The sequence below is a fragment of the Crocodylus siamensis genome, chromosome 9 (assembly GCF_052110815.1).
Source record: "Crocodylus siamensis isolate JL-2025a chromosome 9, ASM5211081v1, whole genome shotgun sequence".
In the NCBI taxonomy this organism is placed as follows: Eukaryota; Metazoa; Chordata; order Crocodylia; family Crocodylidae; genus Crocodylus; species Crocodylus siamensis.
The window spans coordinates 2,541,265-2,557,348 of record NC_143403.1 but is presented as its reverse complement, the minus strand read 5'-3'; the positions used below and the strand labels follow the sequence as shown (position 1 = coordinate 2,557,348).

Sequence of the window (16,084 nt, the reverse complement as noted above, 5' to 3'; positions counted from 1 at the left end):
CCCGCACGCGGGCAGGTGCGGGCTCCGCGCGGCGCGGGGCGCTACCGCAAGCGGGCCCCGCCCCCCCCCTCCGCGCAGGGCAGCCGCCTGGAGCCGCGGGCCGGGCGTGCGTGCCTCCTGCCTCCCGCGGCGGCCCGAGGCTGAGGCCCTCGGCCCCCGGCCCCGACTGCGGCTCCGTGCCGGCTCCCCCGGCACGAGGCGGGGCGGCCCTGGGCACGCGTGGAGACTCCCGCCTGCCTCCCGTGGCTGCCAGGGCCGTGAAGGCGAGGGGGATGGTGAGCTCGGAGAGGCCTTGCCTGAACTGCTGCGGCCTCAGCACGCCGCCCCAGCCCGTGCCTCGGCCCGCGGGGCTCCCCTGCAGGCAGCAGGGCTGCAGCCGGGCAGCACGGCTCTCCTCTCCCAGAAACGTCCCTGTTGACAGAGGTGAGCTGCAGATAAGATTGGAGCTGCCCCCGCGTCACGAGATTAGGCCCCACACAATGCGCCTGTCTGGCCGCGGGCACCGGGGCTGACGAAACCGTCTGCCAGGAGCCTCCCGGCACCGCCGCGATCCGCCCAGGGGTTAATGAGTCAGGGAGCAGCCCGCAGCCCCCAGCTGTCTGCGAAGGGATCAGGCGCAGCCCCAGCCCCAGCCCCGCCAGCACCCATCCGGACACGGGCTCCAGGGTCAGAGCAGCACCGGCAGGTTGAACACCTGCCCCCAGGCCCGTGTCCCAGGCAAGGGGCAGGTTCCCCATGGCCCCAGCTGGTACCGACCCCCAGAGAATCAGCCCACGGCCCCGCTGGATGAAACTGTATTTATTGAGAAAAAAAATGGTCCGCTACAAATACATCATAGATTGTTCATCAAAAAACGGATGTCTCGTTAAAAGTCCTAGTCAATGCAAAAGAGTCACAAAGAACACACGGGAACAGCATGACCGGCTAGGACGCCGCATCCGACAGACGACACACAACATGGGACGCCCCTCCTGCCCCCGGAGGGCAAGACCACCACCCCCGCTGCCGTCCCGGGGGGAAGCCAGCAGTGCCCGGTGCCCAGGGAGCGCCAGGCTGAGCTGGCACCGAGCTGGGGTTTCAGGAGTGGGGTTTAAAGTGCTTTATGAAAGCAGGCTGTGCTGCCTGGGGTGGGGGACAGTGGAGGCAGGGTCCAGACACCCAGCTTGCTGCCACCACGGGTCCGAGGCTAACGAACGCTGCCCTATTAAGACAGCAGGCAGGGATCCTCAGCTCCGACCCTTCACGACGCACCCCCCCCCACACACACACCCACACGAGGGCTGGTGAGCAGGCTGAACCCCTTTAACCACAGAACCCAGCAGCTCAGAGAGGGCTGTCTGGGAAGCCAGACTCTGCTGGGGGGCTCAAATAAAGGAGGGATATTGCAAGGAAAACCCACAGGCGCCCTGCCGGGAACAGGAGCTGGCAGGGGGGTGGAGAAAGCCCCAGGCCAGGAACAGGGCGGCACTGTCCAGCACGTCCCCCACTGGAGAGGTGGTGACTCAGCCGACCGGGGCCCTGCTTGGATCAGCCTGTCTCTGCTGAGTGTTTGCCTTCCGCTCCGCATTGTATGGAGATCTGGGCTTGCCTGGTGCGCGGAGGGGGGGAGCAAAGGAACCCACCCGGCAAGGTAGAGCAAGCTGCAGCAGGTGGGGCACGGCCTGCCAGGGGCCCCCGCCCCACGTCCGAGCCCTGCCTGACACCAGCAAGCAACTGCAGAGACTGCCCGGGTGGCACAGCTTTGACCCAGGCCCGGGGAACGAGTCATGCCCCGCGCCTTTCACACAAGAGCCCCAGAGGACTGAGAGAAGGGGCAGGTGCCACCTGGCAAACCCCAGGACAGTCGTGTCCAGGCGGCGCACGGATAAGCAAACAGAGGCACAGAAGCAAAAAGGCTGCTCTGCCAGCCACTGAAGTAGCCGAGAAGACGAGGGGCGCAGCTCCACCCGCTACCCCGTGCCACCTTGCCAGGCGTGCTACTGCCCCTCCAGCAAGCCTGGCTGCCAGGCTGGGACACGAGGGCAGGGGCAGGGGTGGCTGTAGGCAGCGGGGGGGCTCCACTCCACCAGCAAGGCCCAGGACAGGACACAGCACGCAGGGAGGGCCCCGATCCAGCGGGACAGCTGCACCCCCTGGAGGCTTCTGCTGGGAACGACAAGACGAAAGCACCCACGAGCCCAAGCTGGGAGCGGCCAGGAGAGGGGGAGCTGGATGGGGCAGCTTTCCCAGCCAGCCCAGCCCAGCCCTGCTCCTGGGCACACGCCCCACAGGGCCATGGCCTCGACCCCCTGGGAAAGAAGAGGCTGCTCTAGGGCACAGAGGGACGGGCATCGGGCTCCCAGCCGAGATGGGGAGCCTGGGGACGACGGCTTACGTTCCACCTTTGGGAGCCCAGGCTCCCACTAGGAATGGAGGCAGGTGGCACAGGGCTGGGACTAGAGGGCAAGAGGTCCAGCCCTCCCTGCCTGCTCCGCTGCCGGCTCCAAGGGCCACGTGCCACGCTGGGGGCAGCAGACAAGACCACAGCAGCTGCAGTGCACTGGAAGTAGCATTTCCTGCCCAGCCCTGTCGCCTTTGACGTTTCCTGGCCTGCTTTGCTGGCTGCACCTTCCAAGGAGAAACGTCACAGCTGCTAAAAGCCGGTGTTGTTCCAGGCTTCAGCCAGATCTGCCCCATACCCCGAGAGGCTCACGCAGCAGGTGGGCTGCAAGGGACAGTGATCTGGGTGTCTGGGTCTGGAAGGCCCAGGAGTGCACAGCCTGGCACAGGCTGAGGGCACAGGGTGTGCGCTAAATTCTGTTGCAAGCACTGAAGCAAGCACTGGCCAATGAACACAGGTATCAGCGTAACCTGTGGGCATTGCAGTGCTTGCTTGGGACCTGCTGCACCCCAGCAGGCCCAAAGCTGGCCTCTTCCTCCACCCTATCCCTGCTATTTCAGAGGACGGCATGACCCCGATCCCTGGCTTTGCTCCTGCTGACAGGCTCCTGATGCCACTTGGGGATTAGAGTCCACCCAGCCACCCACAAACTGGCTAAGTCTGCTGGCTGGCAAGGAGTCCCTTCTCTCAAGGCAAACCTTGACAGCTCATGGCAACCAGCTGGGGGGTCCCCATGCTCCAGCTTCACATTCAAAACTTCCAAGTTCCCAACAAAGGATTTGAGAGGGAGCTTTTGGCACCATGACTAGAAGGACAGACATCAGAAGCCTGAGCCATAGGTATCCCTTTGAACAGAGATCACTGCAACCAGCCCGAAATCTCTGCCTGGTGAGAACCAAAGCAGCCCCGCTCTAAGGCCTGCCAGGCTCCGGCAGATCGCAGAGACCTCGTCACTACAAAGAAGCCAGCTAACACCGCCTGCAGACCAAAAACGGGACGAAACCTGGAGCTCGCATAACACCGAGTAACTCCTGCCATTGCACCCACTATCGTGGCCCCAGCTCAGCCGCATGCTAGCCTCAGCTTTCTTTGTAGAGACGCCTGATGGAAAACCCTTGGAGATAAACCAACATGTCTGAAACCAACAGAGTTGCTCAGGCCTCCAGGAAGATAACACCAGTCATCCCTGCCCTCTATCTCCAACCTGCAGCATGAGCTTTGAAAAATAGACTTTTTTTTTTCCTCTTAATAACGTCCCATAAAAATACTATTGTCCCTAGTCAGACACCAGTATTGCAACATGAAGAGGAGCTGCCGCTTCACCTTGGCCCTAGAAAACGCGAAAAGGTTTCACATGGGTTAATGTAGAAAAATGCAAGAATTCCTTGCATCACAAAAAGCCAGTACAAAATGAACAGGGGGAGAACTGGACTGAATGTCGAATGGCAGGAGGGCTCAGGGCCTCCCCCCTGCTTCTAGCTACAAATTTCCAGTATGCTTGTCCTCACAGCACCGCCGCTGTAGCCCAAGTGCCACCTTGCTTCTGGTCTGGGCCCATGTGGGGGAGAGCGTGAGCAGTTGCCACTCAGCTGTGGAGGGTTGGGGTCTCCATCTGTGCCCTTCCTGGGCTCAACCCCCTTCTGCTCCGTGCTTTGGAAAGAGAAAACAGGGGATATGAGCAGAGCTCCTGATGAGGACACGTGGTCCTGAACACGTTGCTGACAGATGTACAGATTAAACTGCAAAGAGGAAGAAGGTAGACGGTGCCCAAAAAGCATCTAGTAATAAATAGATCGATGTATACTCCATTATCTGGATCTGGAATGTCCCAGTGAAGGAACCTGGCAGCGGGGAAGGGCCCCCGTCCTGTCCAGCCAGGGTTGCTCTGGCTCCCACTCCATCACGTCACTGAAAGCTCCCACCTTATTCAACAAGGTGCGAGGCTGAGAGGATGGGCTGCCTACTCGCTAGAGGATGCCGGGGTGAATGAGCTCCCTGCCTCACTGGCTGCAGCGGCAAGCGGCCAGTGCAGAGGAGGGTGGAAGGTCGAGGGCCCCGCTGCAGCTTGGCCGTGGCCATCAGTTTTCGGAGAGAGAGAGCGCCAGCGCGGCTTGCAGTGCTGCCTCCTCGTCAATGCTATAGTCCTGCGAAGGAACAAGACACGCCAGTCAGAGGAGCTGACACTTCCCCCTGCTGCCCCAGCCCACCTGGGATCTGCCTCTGCATGGTGCCAAGGGATATGCCCCAGGGCCATGCAGTCCCTGGAGTGTTGGCACCTGCTCTGGGGCAGCGGAGGGAGCAGCAGTCACTGCTTTCCCCATGTAATTCCTGCACTGCAAGACACTGGAACTGGTTGCTATCCCCTGCATCCAGTTCTTTTGGCTTGCATAGCTCAGGCAAGCACGGTCCAGGCTGTGCTCCTGAAGGCAGATGCCCTGCTGGAAAGTGTTGGAACAAGCAGACATCTGCCAATCCCTTCCTTCAGCCTAAAGCTGCGCTCCCTTTTAGAGCTGGAATGTGTAAATAACTCTGAGCCTGGTCTCTCCCCTGCAAGGTGAACAGGTGCCAGCACGCAGGTGGCTGCCCAAGAGGGAGCAAGTCTGGCTGAGCCGGGGCTGTTTGTGAGCACTCCCCTTGAAACAGCACTGCTCCCCCCAGCTTGGGCAGAGAGAACCATGCTGTGCCAAATGCTGCAGAGGTCCCAGCACCTGCCCACGCAGCGTCTGTTAGCTGCTGCTGGACAGTCAGTCTCCATGCTCAGGGCTGAGAGCACTTTTGTCCAGGCCAACGGGGGCATGTCGAGCTTGCTGAGGGCAGAGCCTGCAAGGAGCTGAACCTTCCAGCCAAGCGCCCCGGATTCCCACAGGTTCCTGGGCATTTCCTGGTGCTTTTCTGGGGGATTCTGCTGACAGCTTGTGAATACTCCACCCTACCCCCACTGCCTGGCTGGCAGCTCATGGCTTCTTCGGGGCTTCAGCTGCCCTCCCATGTAAGCACAGCCCCTCTATCAGCCAAAGTGGAGGGAAGGACCGGGGAGGGCAGCATGACAGCCCAGCTCCAGATGGGCTGCAGCCAGGGCCTCAGACAGCCTTGCGCCCACCCCAGTGCACACGGCCTCCTATGAATCTCGCACATTAGCTCCTGTCACAGTTACTTTGTCTCGTGTCCCTAACCCCAGGGCCGATGGGCCAATGCCTGCAGGCTACATGTCCCCACCAGCACACTGTGATCTAAAACCAGAAGCTATTTCAGGCCACAATGGGGAAGAGAACAAATGATTCCCTATTAGCTGATCCCCTCCACCAGGAATCCAGGACCCAGCAGCTCAGTCCCAGAGGGCTCTGCAGGAACACAGGCAGCTCCTGGGTGCCTGGAAGCATGGTGAGGTAGGCAGTGAACTGAGGGACTGAGCCCAGGCTGGGCCTCATGTGAACAGAGAGCTGACTTGCCCCAGACCTACCACAAAGGTGTCATAGGAGAACTTGTGTCGGTGCAGGAGGTGCTGCAAGAAGTTGGCACTCTTGTAGCTGGGATCCCCCCAAGGCATAGCAGAGCAGACTGGGCACACCTGCGGTGCCAAGGAGAGAACAGCGGTGACAGGATTGCAGCCTGGGGGAGCCCTGCCTGCATCCTCCCCCACCCCCTGCTCCCTTTGCTCCCACCAGGCCAGCAGCAGCTCATGCCCATGTCAGCTTCCTGCATGGGCACCGCGTGCCCCCACAGCTGCAGCCTGGTATGCCATGTCACCCTCCCCCCACAGCCTCTACCTCCCATGACCACACGTCTGGCTGCAGGCAGGTGCACTCAAGCCATGTACACGCACTGCCCTGAGGAGGCTGCGTTTGTATGCTCTTCTCTGCGGTCTCCAGGCTGAATGGGGTGGGAGGGGAGAGGTCTGGGTCCGAGGTATTTCCAGGAGTGACTAGAAATAACGGTCACAAGCTGGCAGAGGGTAAATTCAGACTAGACATCAGGAGGCGCTACTTCACGGTCAGGGCAGCTAGGATCTGGAACCAACTTCCAAGAGAAGTGGTGCTGGCTCCTACCCTGGGGGTATTTAAGAGGAGGCTGGATGAACACCTTGCTGGGGTCATTTGACCCCAGTACTTTTTCCTGCCATGGCAGGGGTTCGGACTTGATGATCTGCTCAGGTCCCTTCCGACCCTATCAACTATGAAACTATGAGGTCCATGCCAAAGGGACCAGGCTGGGGCTGACACAACGAAGCCTGCTGTTCTAAAGGCACACTGCCCAGCAAAGTGCCCCTTGGGCATGCAACCCAGCCCACGGCTAATCAAGTGAACAGACCCAACTCTGCACCTGCCTCTCACAGGGAGAGACAGCGATGAGAAACGAGCCAGGCATGTAGCTTGCACTTTGCCCCTGGGAACAGCCGTGCGTGCCTGCCCCCTGAGCGCCCCTGGCCAGACGCACCCTGCTCCGCTCCCTCCCCAGGCTGGAAAGGGCACAGCGGCGGGGACCCCAGGGACCGGGCAAGGCTCACCACTTTGTTGGGGTCGTTGCGGTGGTTCTCCATGCAGTGCTTGACCAGCTCCTGCTGGTCCAGGTTGCGGGCACCGCAGTAAGGGCAGATGAACGTGGACCGGTTGGGGATATTGCTGAAAGCAAAGCAGCGCATAAGCCAAGAGCTGGCGAGATGCGAGGCAGCGCACCGGACCTCAGAGACCCCCTCAACAAAGCATCCCCTGCCGCCCCCAGGACCCGAGACCCGGCGCCGCTACCTGGGGATGGGCTGGGAGGTGGGGATCACCGGCACGAACTTGGGGCAGTTGGCCATCTGCTCCTGCACCTTCCCGCAGGACGAGACGTGGGACCGCATCTTTGTCAGCGTCACCTGGGAGAGCGCCAAGCAAAACACCCCTCGGTGTCCACCCCGGGCGACTCGCCCCAGCGGGGGCAAAGCCCCGCGCCCGGGGGAGGGAGCGGGCAGGGGAAGGGGGCAGACTTGCCTTCTTGCTGCACCCCCGGCAGGGCGCCTTGTAGGAGGAGAGCTGCTTCTCCACGTTGGAGGCCTTCTCCACCTTCTTGGGGTCGAAGGGCATGCGGCAGAGCGGGCACAGCGGGGAGGGCACCTGGAGGCAGGGCTGCAAACACTCCCCGCAGAACCTGCCGGGGGGAGCGGGGCGGGCCGGGTCAGTGCTTGGGGGGTCGCAGCGCCGGGGGCGGGGGCGCGGGGCCCGGGGAGGCCCCGGGGGGGGAGGGCGGCGCTCACGTGTGGCCGCAGCCCGCGATGCAGACGGCGCGATGATAGACCTCCAGGCAGATCGGGCAGCTGAACTGCGCCTCCACCGCGTCGGCGGCGCCGGGCGGCGGATCGCGGGGGCCCGGCCCCGGGCCCGGCCCCGCGCCGCCCGACACCAGCAGGCTCCGCAACATGGCGGCGGCCATGGGACGCGAAAGGGGCACACGTCATCCAGACGCGACGCGACGCTCCCCCCTCGCGACGTCACCGCCGGCGTCTGGCGCGGCTTGGGTGCGTCACGTGAGCGCGCCGGAAGTGCCTGGGCGGGGCCACGTGGGAGCCGGGGCGGCATGTGTGAGGCGGGGGAGGACTACGGCGGCTGCCGGGCGCCCCCGGGGCGGCCCCGGGTCAGGTGGGCGGGGATTGGGGGCTGAGGGCGACCCCCCTTGGGTAGAACAGGATCGGGGCCTGGAGGAGGGGGCTGGCCCCCATTAGGTCTCCCTTTGTGGGGGGGGCAAGGATCGGGGCCCTGGAGGAGGATAGGGCATCCCCTATAGGGGCTTCTCACGGGGGAGCCCCCAGCCCCCTGCGCTGGTGACAGGCAGCAGCAGCCAGGCCCCGAGGCCCCGATGCCTTCATGGTCTCTTGAGCTGGCCAGGGAGGTCTAGGGTTTGGAAGCGGTGGGGGCAGATATCACCTAGAAGACAGCACATAGCTCTTGTTTTTTTTCCATTTAAAGTCAGATTTGCTTACGTACTGGGAGACGGGTGCTGTGTTATTCAGTTTAAGACTAAACAAAACATAATTGTTGGGATGTGCTGATACAAAGCACGGAAAAACACCACGCGCTGCAGCGCAGGCAACGGTTGTCTCATTAGTCCAGTTGTCGTTATAGTTAAAAGTACGTCTCTTATTCAGGTTCATAAAACCAAATCTTCAGCCTCGTGACCATGCCTTGCAATGCTTCGCTTTCAGTCATTTCTACGCCTGTGTTCGTATGACCACGCCGGAGTGACGGTTTTTAGCTAGAGCTGCAAACGGCCTGTGACACAAAAGAGAGGCATTACTAGGAAAAGTGGACAGACAGCAGAATTGCAGAAAAATGGAGAGTTTGAATAGTGAAATATCAAGATTATTAAGGAGAAGGAATTGTTAACACTTGTGGAGTGGAGAGAGATTAGCAGGAATCAGGGAGATAACAGTGAACCGCAACTCTCTCAGCTCTGCCTGAATAGAAATGTTGCTGCCCCCTGCATGCGGTTGGCTTTAAAGCCTGGGCAGGACAGGAATCGGGAGACTGCACCCCCTCCTTGGATCCACCTCTGCTGCCAGGAGTCGCGGATGAGCTTTGTGCTGTGCCTGCCACCCCCACTAGCAGCTCCTTGGCACTGGCACAGTAGCAGCGTGCACATGCAGTGCCTGGCGCAAGTGGCTGCGACTCCTGCTTGGGGAATGACAGCAAACTCCTCAATACTTGTAGCAGTGGATGCCAAGGGGGGCAGCCTCTGGCCAGCTTCACCTGCTTGGGTGCTGGAAGAGTCCCCTGATCCTCTTTGCCCCTTATATGAGAGAGACATTGAGCCCTGCCCCAGCCAGGTAACATGGCCTTTAATAGAGCCATCTCCCTTGTGCTTTTTGACAGTTGGACCTAGTTGAGCCATGGGCTGAAAGAGTGATTGATTTTTGTTCTTTCACTGTTGTAGTCACTGGTTGTGCTAAATAAGGGCAGCATTTCTGCAGGCTCCAGCCTGCTCCCCGTTCTCACCCTCAGCAATAGCATCTCTTTCCAAGATGGTTCTCCTAGCAGGCAGCTGGGAGGCCACATTAAAAGACTCGCTGAGCTCTCTGCACCTTCAGAAGTCCTCAAATAAGCCCACAACGACATGCTGGGCTCAGGGCGCTGCCACAGGGATAACACTTTGCTCTGTGCCTCTCTCCCAAGCGGTGCACAGAAATGCATGAAGTGCAAGGAGGGCACCCCGGTGCTGGTCATCCGTGTCGGAGATGCCTTCTGCAAGTAAGTGTGGCCAGGGGCAGGGGCAGGGGCAGGGGCAGGGACAGGGTTCCCCTTGCTGATGGCTTTACTCATCTCCATAAGCCGGCAGGACTCCAGGCCACTCACAGCCAGAGCTGCAGCAGGGATGAGTTGAGTTTGAGAAGCAAGCGCACAGCAGGTTGAACACGTTCAGGAAAGAGGGGCATTGCCCTGTAAGTCCCAGACTTTGAGATCCCTTTCTATTCCTGCAGACACTCAATGATGAGAGACCCTGTGTTTTGTGGAGAAATAGGGAACATGGCCGTAGGGTAGGAGGGGCATTCTGGTTCTGGTCTTCCTGGCTTTTCTCACTTGGGGATAAAGCCTAGTTCTCCGAGATAATAAGCTCTTGGCCAGTGGAGTAGGGAGCAGGGAAACTGAGTCACGACTGGTGACTGTTGTCCTTTCCTGGGGTTGCCTTTATTAGCATGGGGTGTGATCACTGGTCCCTGCGTCTCAGTGAAACAGCCCCTCATCATCCATCTTCTCTACCTGCTGATCACTGCGATGCAGACTGAACTGTTTCCGGGATCAGTGCATCTGGGAAGAGGGAGGTAGTGACACCCCCCCCCAGCATAGCAAGGAGGAGTGTGCAGGACTCCCTGGCAGAGCAAGTCTGCCGGCTGGTGTCTCAATACTCACCGGTGTTCCCATGGCTGCAGGGCCTGCTTCCGAGAGTACTTCGTGCACAAGTTCCGGGCGATGCTGGGGAAGAACCGAGTCATCTTCCCAGGAGAGAAGGTAGCGGTGTTTCTAGTGGTGGGGCGAGGGCACAGTGGAGTGCTGCTGCTGGCTTCTGACTGCTCCATCTCCCTCGCAGGTTCTCCTGGCGCTGTCTGGCGGGCCTAGCTCCAGCTCAATGCTCCGGCAAGTCCAAGAGGTATTGACTGTCCGGACAGCTTGGAAACCTATTGGCTCCTGGGGAGGAGGAAAGCAGGGGATGGAGCAGCCTCCTGGGACTGAGGTGGATGGCAGGAGGCTGCCAGACCTGCAGAGAGGAGCCCTGCTGGGGGGATGGGAATGGTCCAGAAAGTCCAGGCAGTCAGCCTGATCCAGGGCGGCTTTGGCATGTCCAGCCCTCATCTCTGCTGCTGGGGGGTGACTGTGGCTTCTGCCCCATTTACTGCAACGCTCATTTGCAGGTCCAGATCCCAGACCAGGGGGCAAATGTGGGCTGGGGGCACCTCCAATCTCTAACCTGTGGCAGCCACTAGTAACCTGCTCACTCTTGGCGCTACCTCCTCCCCTGCCATTGCCAGGGGACCCATCAGCCAGAGCAACCTCGTGCAGCCCTGGGGGGAGGACTGACCTGTCCCATTCATCTCCCCAGGGCTTGAGTCGGGAAACGGCGAAGAGGCTGCGCTTTGTGCCCGGTGTCATCTATGTGGACGGTAACCCAGCACTTCCCCAGCCGGCTCCCCCTGCACATGCATGTGGCACTGGAGTGGGCAGAGCCTTGGCATTGGCCACCCCCAATCTATTCCCAGCTTCCAGGGCTCTTCTGGGTGCCCAGCCTGGCCTCCCTTCCTTCGAGGGCTTCTGCTTCTCTGCAGGGAGCAGCCTTCTTTCTGTTAGGGGCCCAGTGGGGCAGCTCAGGGCTGGGGGTCTGAAACCTGGCCAGTAGCAGTTGGCCCCCAAATTCCCACTTCAGCTGTATGCATGGCATCATTTAAGCCAAAACCCATGGTTAATGTGAGGAAGGCTTCGCAGGGTACCCCATGGGAAAAGTGCAAGCTCAGGCTGAGAGAGCCCAGGGGATGGGTAGTGCTAGAGCTATGGCTCCATGGTCCTCTCCTTTGCTGCACAGAGGGAGCAGTGTGCAAGCAGAGCCCAGGAGAGAGAGAGGACACCCTAACTCAGATGCAGGCCCTCCTGCAGGCCTCGGGTTTCCCCCACCACCTGATCCACCTGGAGGAGGTAGGTGGAAGGATAGGGAGGCGATGGGTGTGGGGCTGATGGGACCTGACCTCCCTAGGGAGAGGGTCTCATGGGAAGCACCAGGGGCTGGCACCCATGGGACTGAAGAGCCTGTGCTTCAGGCAGAGTCTATGTCATTGGCTAAGAACCATCTAGCTGGCCCTGTCCTCCCAGGTGCGCTGAGCCCTGTGCCCAGAGCAGCCGCCAAAGTCCCAGGGATGAGGGGCATCATTCATATCCCACAGGCCTCCGCAGGCTGCGATGGCAGGAGCCCTGTCACAGCGTCCAGAGTGCTGGAGTCCTGATCCCAGCCGCACTACGCTCCTCCGTCAAGGTCTCCGGGCTCCAAGGGTGGGGTAGTGTCTCCTGTGGCTTCCTCCCTGCAGGTGTTCAAGCTGCCCAGCTCCATCCTGCAACGTGTCCCCCACGCACCCAGCCCACCTGAGAGCAGCTACAAGGCGGCAGTGGAAGGCTTCATCCATCAGCAGCGGCGGGGGGTGGCAGGCACAGGGGACACTGTGGCACCTGAGGGGCAGGTCCAGGAGCGGCTGGCAGTGCTCGGCATGCAAGAGGGTGCTGCAGCCTCCCCAGGGGGCCTCTTGCCAGACAGTGCCCTCACAGAGGAGCTGAGGCGGCTCTTCGGGGCCGTGACAACGCTGACAGCCAAGGAAGAGCTTCTGCAGATGCTGCGGTGTGTGGGAGCCTGGCGGTGCCCAAGGGGGAAGGACCAGACTGCTCCCTTCAAGAGGGGCATTGGGAAAACCCCAGGCTTGGGGGTCTTGTTGGCCTCTGGCTGGGTGTGCCTGTTGGGAGACCCCCCACTCATGCCTTTCCTCCTCCAGGACCCACCTGATCCTGCACACAGCCCGGACGCAGGGATACTCCAAGGTGATGATGGGCGACAGCTGCACCCGTGTGGCTGTCAAGCTGCTGACCAACCTCTCCCTGGGCCGTGGCGCCTTCCTGGCCCTCGACACGGTGAGCCCCAGTGGGGATGCGGGTGGGGCAGGCATTGGTGGGACCCTGGTGCACCCCATCTCCCACCCCAGCCAAAGCCAGGGACCCTGCTGCTCCCCTTTCTATGTCCCCAGTTCCCTTGCTCAGGACAGCCCAGGCACAGACCTCTGCATCCTGTGGCTGCCCCATGCCTCTGCTGCATCGATGCCCAGCCTGGGGGAGATGCTAGCAGTGCCAGGGTGATGGCTCAGCTCCATGCTAGTCTCTGAGCTGCTTGTCTGTGCCCCCGAGCACAGGAGCAGGGGGTTTTGCTCTGGGCTGCCCATCCCCACTTGGAGTTAACCCCTCAGGGCCTACAGCTTTCCTGTCACTCCTCCCATAGCGGGCATGGCTGCCCCTTACCCCTCTCTGCATGTGCAGGGTTTCATGGACGATCGCCATGGTGATGTGGTGGTGGTGCGGCCCATGCGGGAGTACACTGCCAAGGAGGTTGCCTTCTACAACCGGCTCTTCGGCGTCCCCACTGTCTTCATGCCCGCCCTGGACACCAAGGTAGGGGGGCTGTGGTCCAGTGCACCTCTTTCCTGCTTGCTCTGCTGCCTCTGGCATGGAGGGTGGCATGGCCATGTCACCAGTGGCCCGAGTGTTAAAGCTATGGGGTCATCCAGCTCGGTGCAGGGCCTGTTAGCTTTGGTCCCTGAGAGCCCAGCTGCTGTGGCAGGGGACACAAGGATGGGAGAGCCACAGACCGGCCAGGCCAGAGGTTTGGGGCTCAGACAGGCCCCAGCTCCAAAAGCTTAGTGCCTGCCCAGGGCTCTCAGTCCACAGGAGCCACTGCTGACTCTCCCCTCCCAGGTCCTGGAGAAGCCCAGCATCCACCGGCTGGTTGAGCGCTTCCTCTACGCGCTGCAGGCCGAGTTCCCCTCCACAGTCAGCACCGTGTACCGGTAAGACTCATCCAGCACTGCCAGCCTGGGTGGCAGGCGTCAGCCCGTGCGTTTGAGGATGGGGAGAGCCAGGGGCCACGGCTCAGCAGTGAGGGGCTCCAGCAGGGCTGTGGGTTGGGGGAAATCAGCGCTTGGGCAGGGAGGCAAGTTAAGCTGTGTATAGTGAGCCCCCAAGATCCCCAGCGCAACCGTGCTGAGCCCCCCGGGCGGTTACTCACCTGTTTGTCCCCTCTGCTGCGTGCAGGACGGGTGAGAAGCTGAGTGCGACCCTCGCAGACACCACAGCCAAACCCGAGCACTGCCTCCTTTGTCTCTGTGTCCTGGACACCAGCGTAGGTAGGTGGGGTGCACAGAGGAGGTCTGCCCATCCTCAAGATCTGCCGCGGTCATTGGCCCATAAGGAGCAGAGTGAGAGCCTTGGGCCCCAGCTGACACAGCTCCTCTTTGCAGTGGAGGGCTCCACACTGCAGGCTTTGCTGATCTCCGAGGAGCTGTCCCAGAAGAGACCACTGGACCTGCCGCCTGCCAGGGGCGGCTGCTGTGCCGGGGCAGGGGCGCACAGGTGCTGTGGGAGCCCCCCAGCCTCTGGGTAAGGAGCAGCTGCCTTCCTGATCCTCTCCCCCACGCACAGCTGGCTCAGCCCAGGCCCAGCGTGTGGTGCTCAGCTCTTCCCTCCTGCCTTTTTCCCGCAGGACCAGGGCCCGGGCTGACTTCCTGCCGTTGCTGTGCTATGGCTGCAGACTCACCATCAAGGACATGGTAAGTCTTCTGCCACCCATCCTAGGGTGCCAGGCCAGCTCATCTCCTCCACCCAGTGCTGAGCTCTGCTCTCGGCAGGAAGGGGACCCAGGGGTCTGGCCCCTGAGACAGCAGCCAGAACTCCTAACTGCTGGCAGGGCTGGAAGTCCAGACCTCAGGCAAAGGACCTGGGTGCTGCACCTATCTGGGGGTGGGGGTGTCCCGTGAGCAGAAACCCTGCTGCCCCTACAGCCATGCCCCCCTCTCACCTCCTGTCCATTGCAGACCTGCCTGGAGCCACTCCCACCCTATATCTGGTCTGAGGCTGAGCGCAGGAGGCGCAGGTACCGGGCTGGGGAGATGGCAGGGGGATTCATGGGACCAGGATCAGGGTTACAAATCAAACTGGGCAGCCCTGCAGCCTTCGGATTTGCCCCTGCCCCACCTGCTGCAGGGCCAGGCACCCCTTACCCCCTCCATGACAATAAGGGCACCTGGTTCTACGCCAGGCTGGATGTTGAGGCCGTGCTCCCTTGCAGGGCTGCAACAAAGCAGGAGATCCAGGAGTACTTGCTGGAGGACGAGGCTGCGGAGCCCAAGAGCTGAGCCTGGCTCACGGTTGCCCCCACGGGCAATGCATCAGGTCTCTTTCAAGGAAGAGAGGCAGCTCCCTGGGGGAGACCACTGCATGGCTTAGGCCTGGGTTTCCGAGCACCTGGAGCCTTCATCCCGTGCCCATGCACTGGCCCCAGTCCACTCACTTAGCTCCAAGCAGCCTTTCAGCTAGAGGCCGCAGGTCCTGGGTTGCGGTTCCTGAGCTGGCCTGTCTGACTAGGTGGGCGCAGTCGCCCTCCACAAACCCCAGCCTGGCTCCGGGGCCTCCAACTCAGCCCCGCGCCAGGGCTGCCTGCATAGGCAGAGGGGGTCAGTGGGCAGCACAGTGGGCGAGGTGGCTTCAGGCCCCTCACCCCCACCCCCTGCCCCAGCAGTCAGTCCAGGACGCACAGAGCCTCGGCTTGATTTTTATTATCCATCTGTATAAATAAACCATTTGACATTACAAAAGAGTCCACAGTCCAGCTGGAGCAAGCCCCACGGCTTGGGGTGGGGTAGGGGGGAACAGCCACGCTCCACTGAGTTCCTGGTGCTTGGCAAAGTCCACGGGGAGCCACTGGGGCCCTCCTGAGCTCCACAACTCCCGGAGGGCCCCGGGGCTGCGCTGGGAGAAAGGGGGCTATTGCTTCCATGTGTTTGTAGAGCAACCTGCACCCATGCCAGGTCTCTGGGGGTGCAGCTCAGCCTGGGGGCAGCCCAGCCTGGAAGGCACTGCGGCAGGGGGGTGGGGAGCACCCCGCAGGCAGGGATGGGGGCTGGCCACCCCCACCCTTTTCTAAGGGTTTTTTAAGCTGTTAAGAAAATTCCTTTTAAAAAGCCCATGGCTGAGCCCCCACGCAGGCGCCTCTGCTCTCTGGCACGGCTCAGGACCAGGGCAGGGGGTGGCTCGTGGTGGGCCCCCTCACCCCGCTCCGGGCACCTCCTTGCCCTGGCAGGCGCTGGTGTAAGGCATCTGCTGTGACAGACGGGGGGCGGCCAGGGCCCTACTCCTTCTCCCGCGTCCACTTGATCATGGTCTCAGGGGAGCGGTAGAGGAAGATGAGCTTGGCGTAGAGTTCCTCCTCCAGTGCCAGCTCGCCCGTCTCGCGCACGAGGAAGATGTCCTGGCACAGCTTGAGGATGCGGTCCACGCACGGCAGCTCCTCGAACATGATGGAGTGCGAGATCTCGCTGAAGAAGCCCCGCACAAACTTCCCGATCACCAGCACGATGGACACGTACAGCCCCATGATCCTGCCGGGGCGGCACTGGGGTCAGCATGGGGGGCACCTCTCCTTTCTCTCACCCTCCAC

The 16,084-nt window shown here is 61.4% G+C and overlaps 3 protein-coding genes across 13 annotated transcripts in view; 1 reads left to right on the top strand and 2 right to left on the bottom strand.

Moving 5' to 3' along the window:
• Positions 1-783: 783 nt before the first annotated feature.
• On the bottom strand, positions 784-7,823 carry RNF166 (ring finger protein 166). 7 transcript variants are annotated; one of them, XM_090063630.1, is made up of 6 exons: positions 7,614-7,821; positions 7,351-7,507; positions 7,162-7,235; positions 6,885-6,999; positions 5,841-5,948; positions 784-4,524 (listed from the first exon to the last, which is right to left on the bottom strand). In XM_090063630.1, exons 1-6 carry the CDS (start codon positions 7,787-7,789, stop codon positions 4,459-4,461), a joined length of 696 nt encoding a protein of 231 aa, XP_089919756.1. In that variant the 5' UTR covers positions 7,790-7,821; the 3' UTR covers positions 784-4,458. The 7 variants fall into 7 exon arrangements, 5 of the variants coding, with proteins under 5 accessions (XP_089919756.1, XP_089919754.1, XP_089919757.1 ...); XM_090063628.1 differs by having other exon boundaries at positions 7,123-7,235; positions 7,614-7,819; XR_016444310.1 differs by having other exon boundaries at positions 4,484-4,524; positions 5,841-6,427; positions 7,123-7,235.
• Positions 7,824-7,886: 63 nt separating this feature from the next.
• CTU2 (cytosolic thiouridylase subunit 2) lies at positions 7,887-15,242 on the top strand. Of its 3 annotated transcripts, XM_090063624.1 has the most exons (16): positions 7,930-7,995; positions 9,526-9,600; positions 9,682-9,791; positions 10,281-10,359; positions 10,439-10,498; positions 10,949-11,009; positions 11,426-11,535; positions 11,922-12,226; positions 12,378-12,513; positions 12,913-13,044; positions 13,348-13,439; positions 13,684-13,775; positions 13,890-14,028; positions 14,132-14,198; positions 14,463-14,521; positions 14,717-15,242. In XM_090063624.1, the coding sequence occupies exons 4-16, from the start codon at positions 10,321-10,323 to the stop codon at positions 14,781-14,783; spliced, it is 1,359 nt and encodes a 452-aa protein (XP_089919750.1). In that variant the 5' UTR covers positions 7,930-7,995; positions 9,526-9,600; positions 9,682-9,791; positions 10,281-10,320; the 3' UTR covers positions 14,784-15,242. The 3 variants fall into 3 exon arrangements, with proteins under 3 accessions (XP_089919749.1, XP_089919750.1, XP_089919751.1); XM_090063623.1 differs by lacking the exon at positions 9,682-9,791 and having other exon boundaries at positions 7,887-7,995; XM_090063625.1 differs by lacking the exon at positions 7,930-7,995 and having other exon boundaries at positions 9,460-9,600.
• PIEZO1 (piezo type mechanosensitive ion channel component 1 (Er blood group)) overlaps positions 15,188-16,084 on the bottom strand; it is a 41,835-nt gene continuing 40,938 nt past the window's right edge. For all 3 annotated transcript variants that reach the window (XM_090063619.1, XM_090063620.1, XM_090063621.1), the window contains exon 51: positions 15,188-16,025. In XM_090063619.1, coding sequence (XP_089919745.1) covers positions 15,776-16,025 — 250 coding nt within the window. In that variant the 3' untranslated portion in view covers positions 15,188-15,775. The remainder of the gene's footprint in view (positions 16,026-16,084) is intronic.

Excerpts from the sequence above, each read along its gene's own strand:
- RNF166 (XM_090063627.1), bottom strand. The coding sequence starts at position 7,789 with ATGGCCGCCGCCATGTTGCGGAGCCTGCTGGTGTCGGGCGGCGCGGGG. Across the intron at positions 7,236-7,350 it reads GCCGGGGGTGCAGCAAGAAG|GTGACGCTGACAAAGATGCG; the intron begins GCAAGTCTGCCC and ends GCGCTCTCCCAG. Across the intron at positions 7,000-7,122 it reads ACCTCCCAGCCCATCCCCAG|CAATATCCCCAACCGGTCCA; the intron begins GTAGCGGCGCCG and ends CTTTGCTTTCAG.
- CTU2 (XM_090063623.1), top strand. The coding sequence starts at position 7,934 with ATGTGTGAGGCGGGGGAGGACTACGGCGGCTGCCGGGCGCCCCCGGGG. Across the intron at positions 10,499-10,948 it reads TGCTCCGGCAAGTCCAAGAG|GGCTTGAGTCGGGAAACGGC; the intron begins GTATTGACTGTC and ends TCATCTCCCCAG. Across the intron at positions 13,440-13,683 it reads ACAGTCAGCACCGTGTACCG|GACGGGTGAGAAGCTGAGTG; the intron begins GTAAGACTCATC and ends TGCTGCGTGCAG.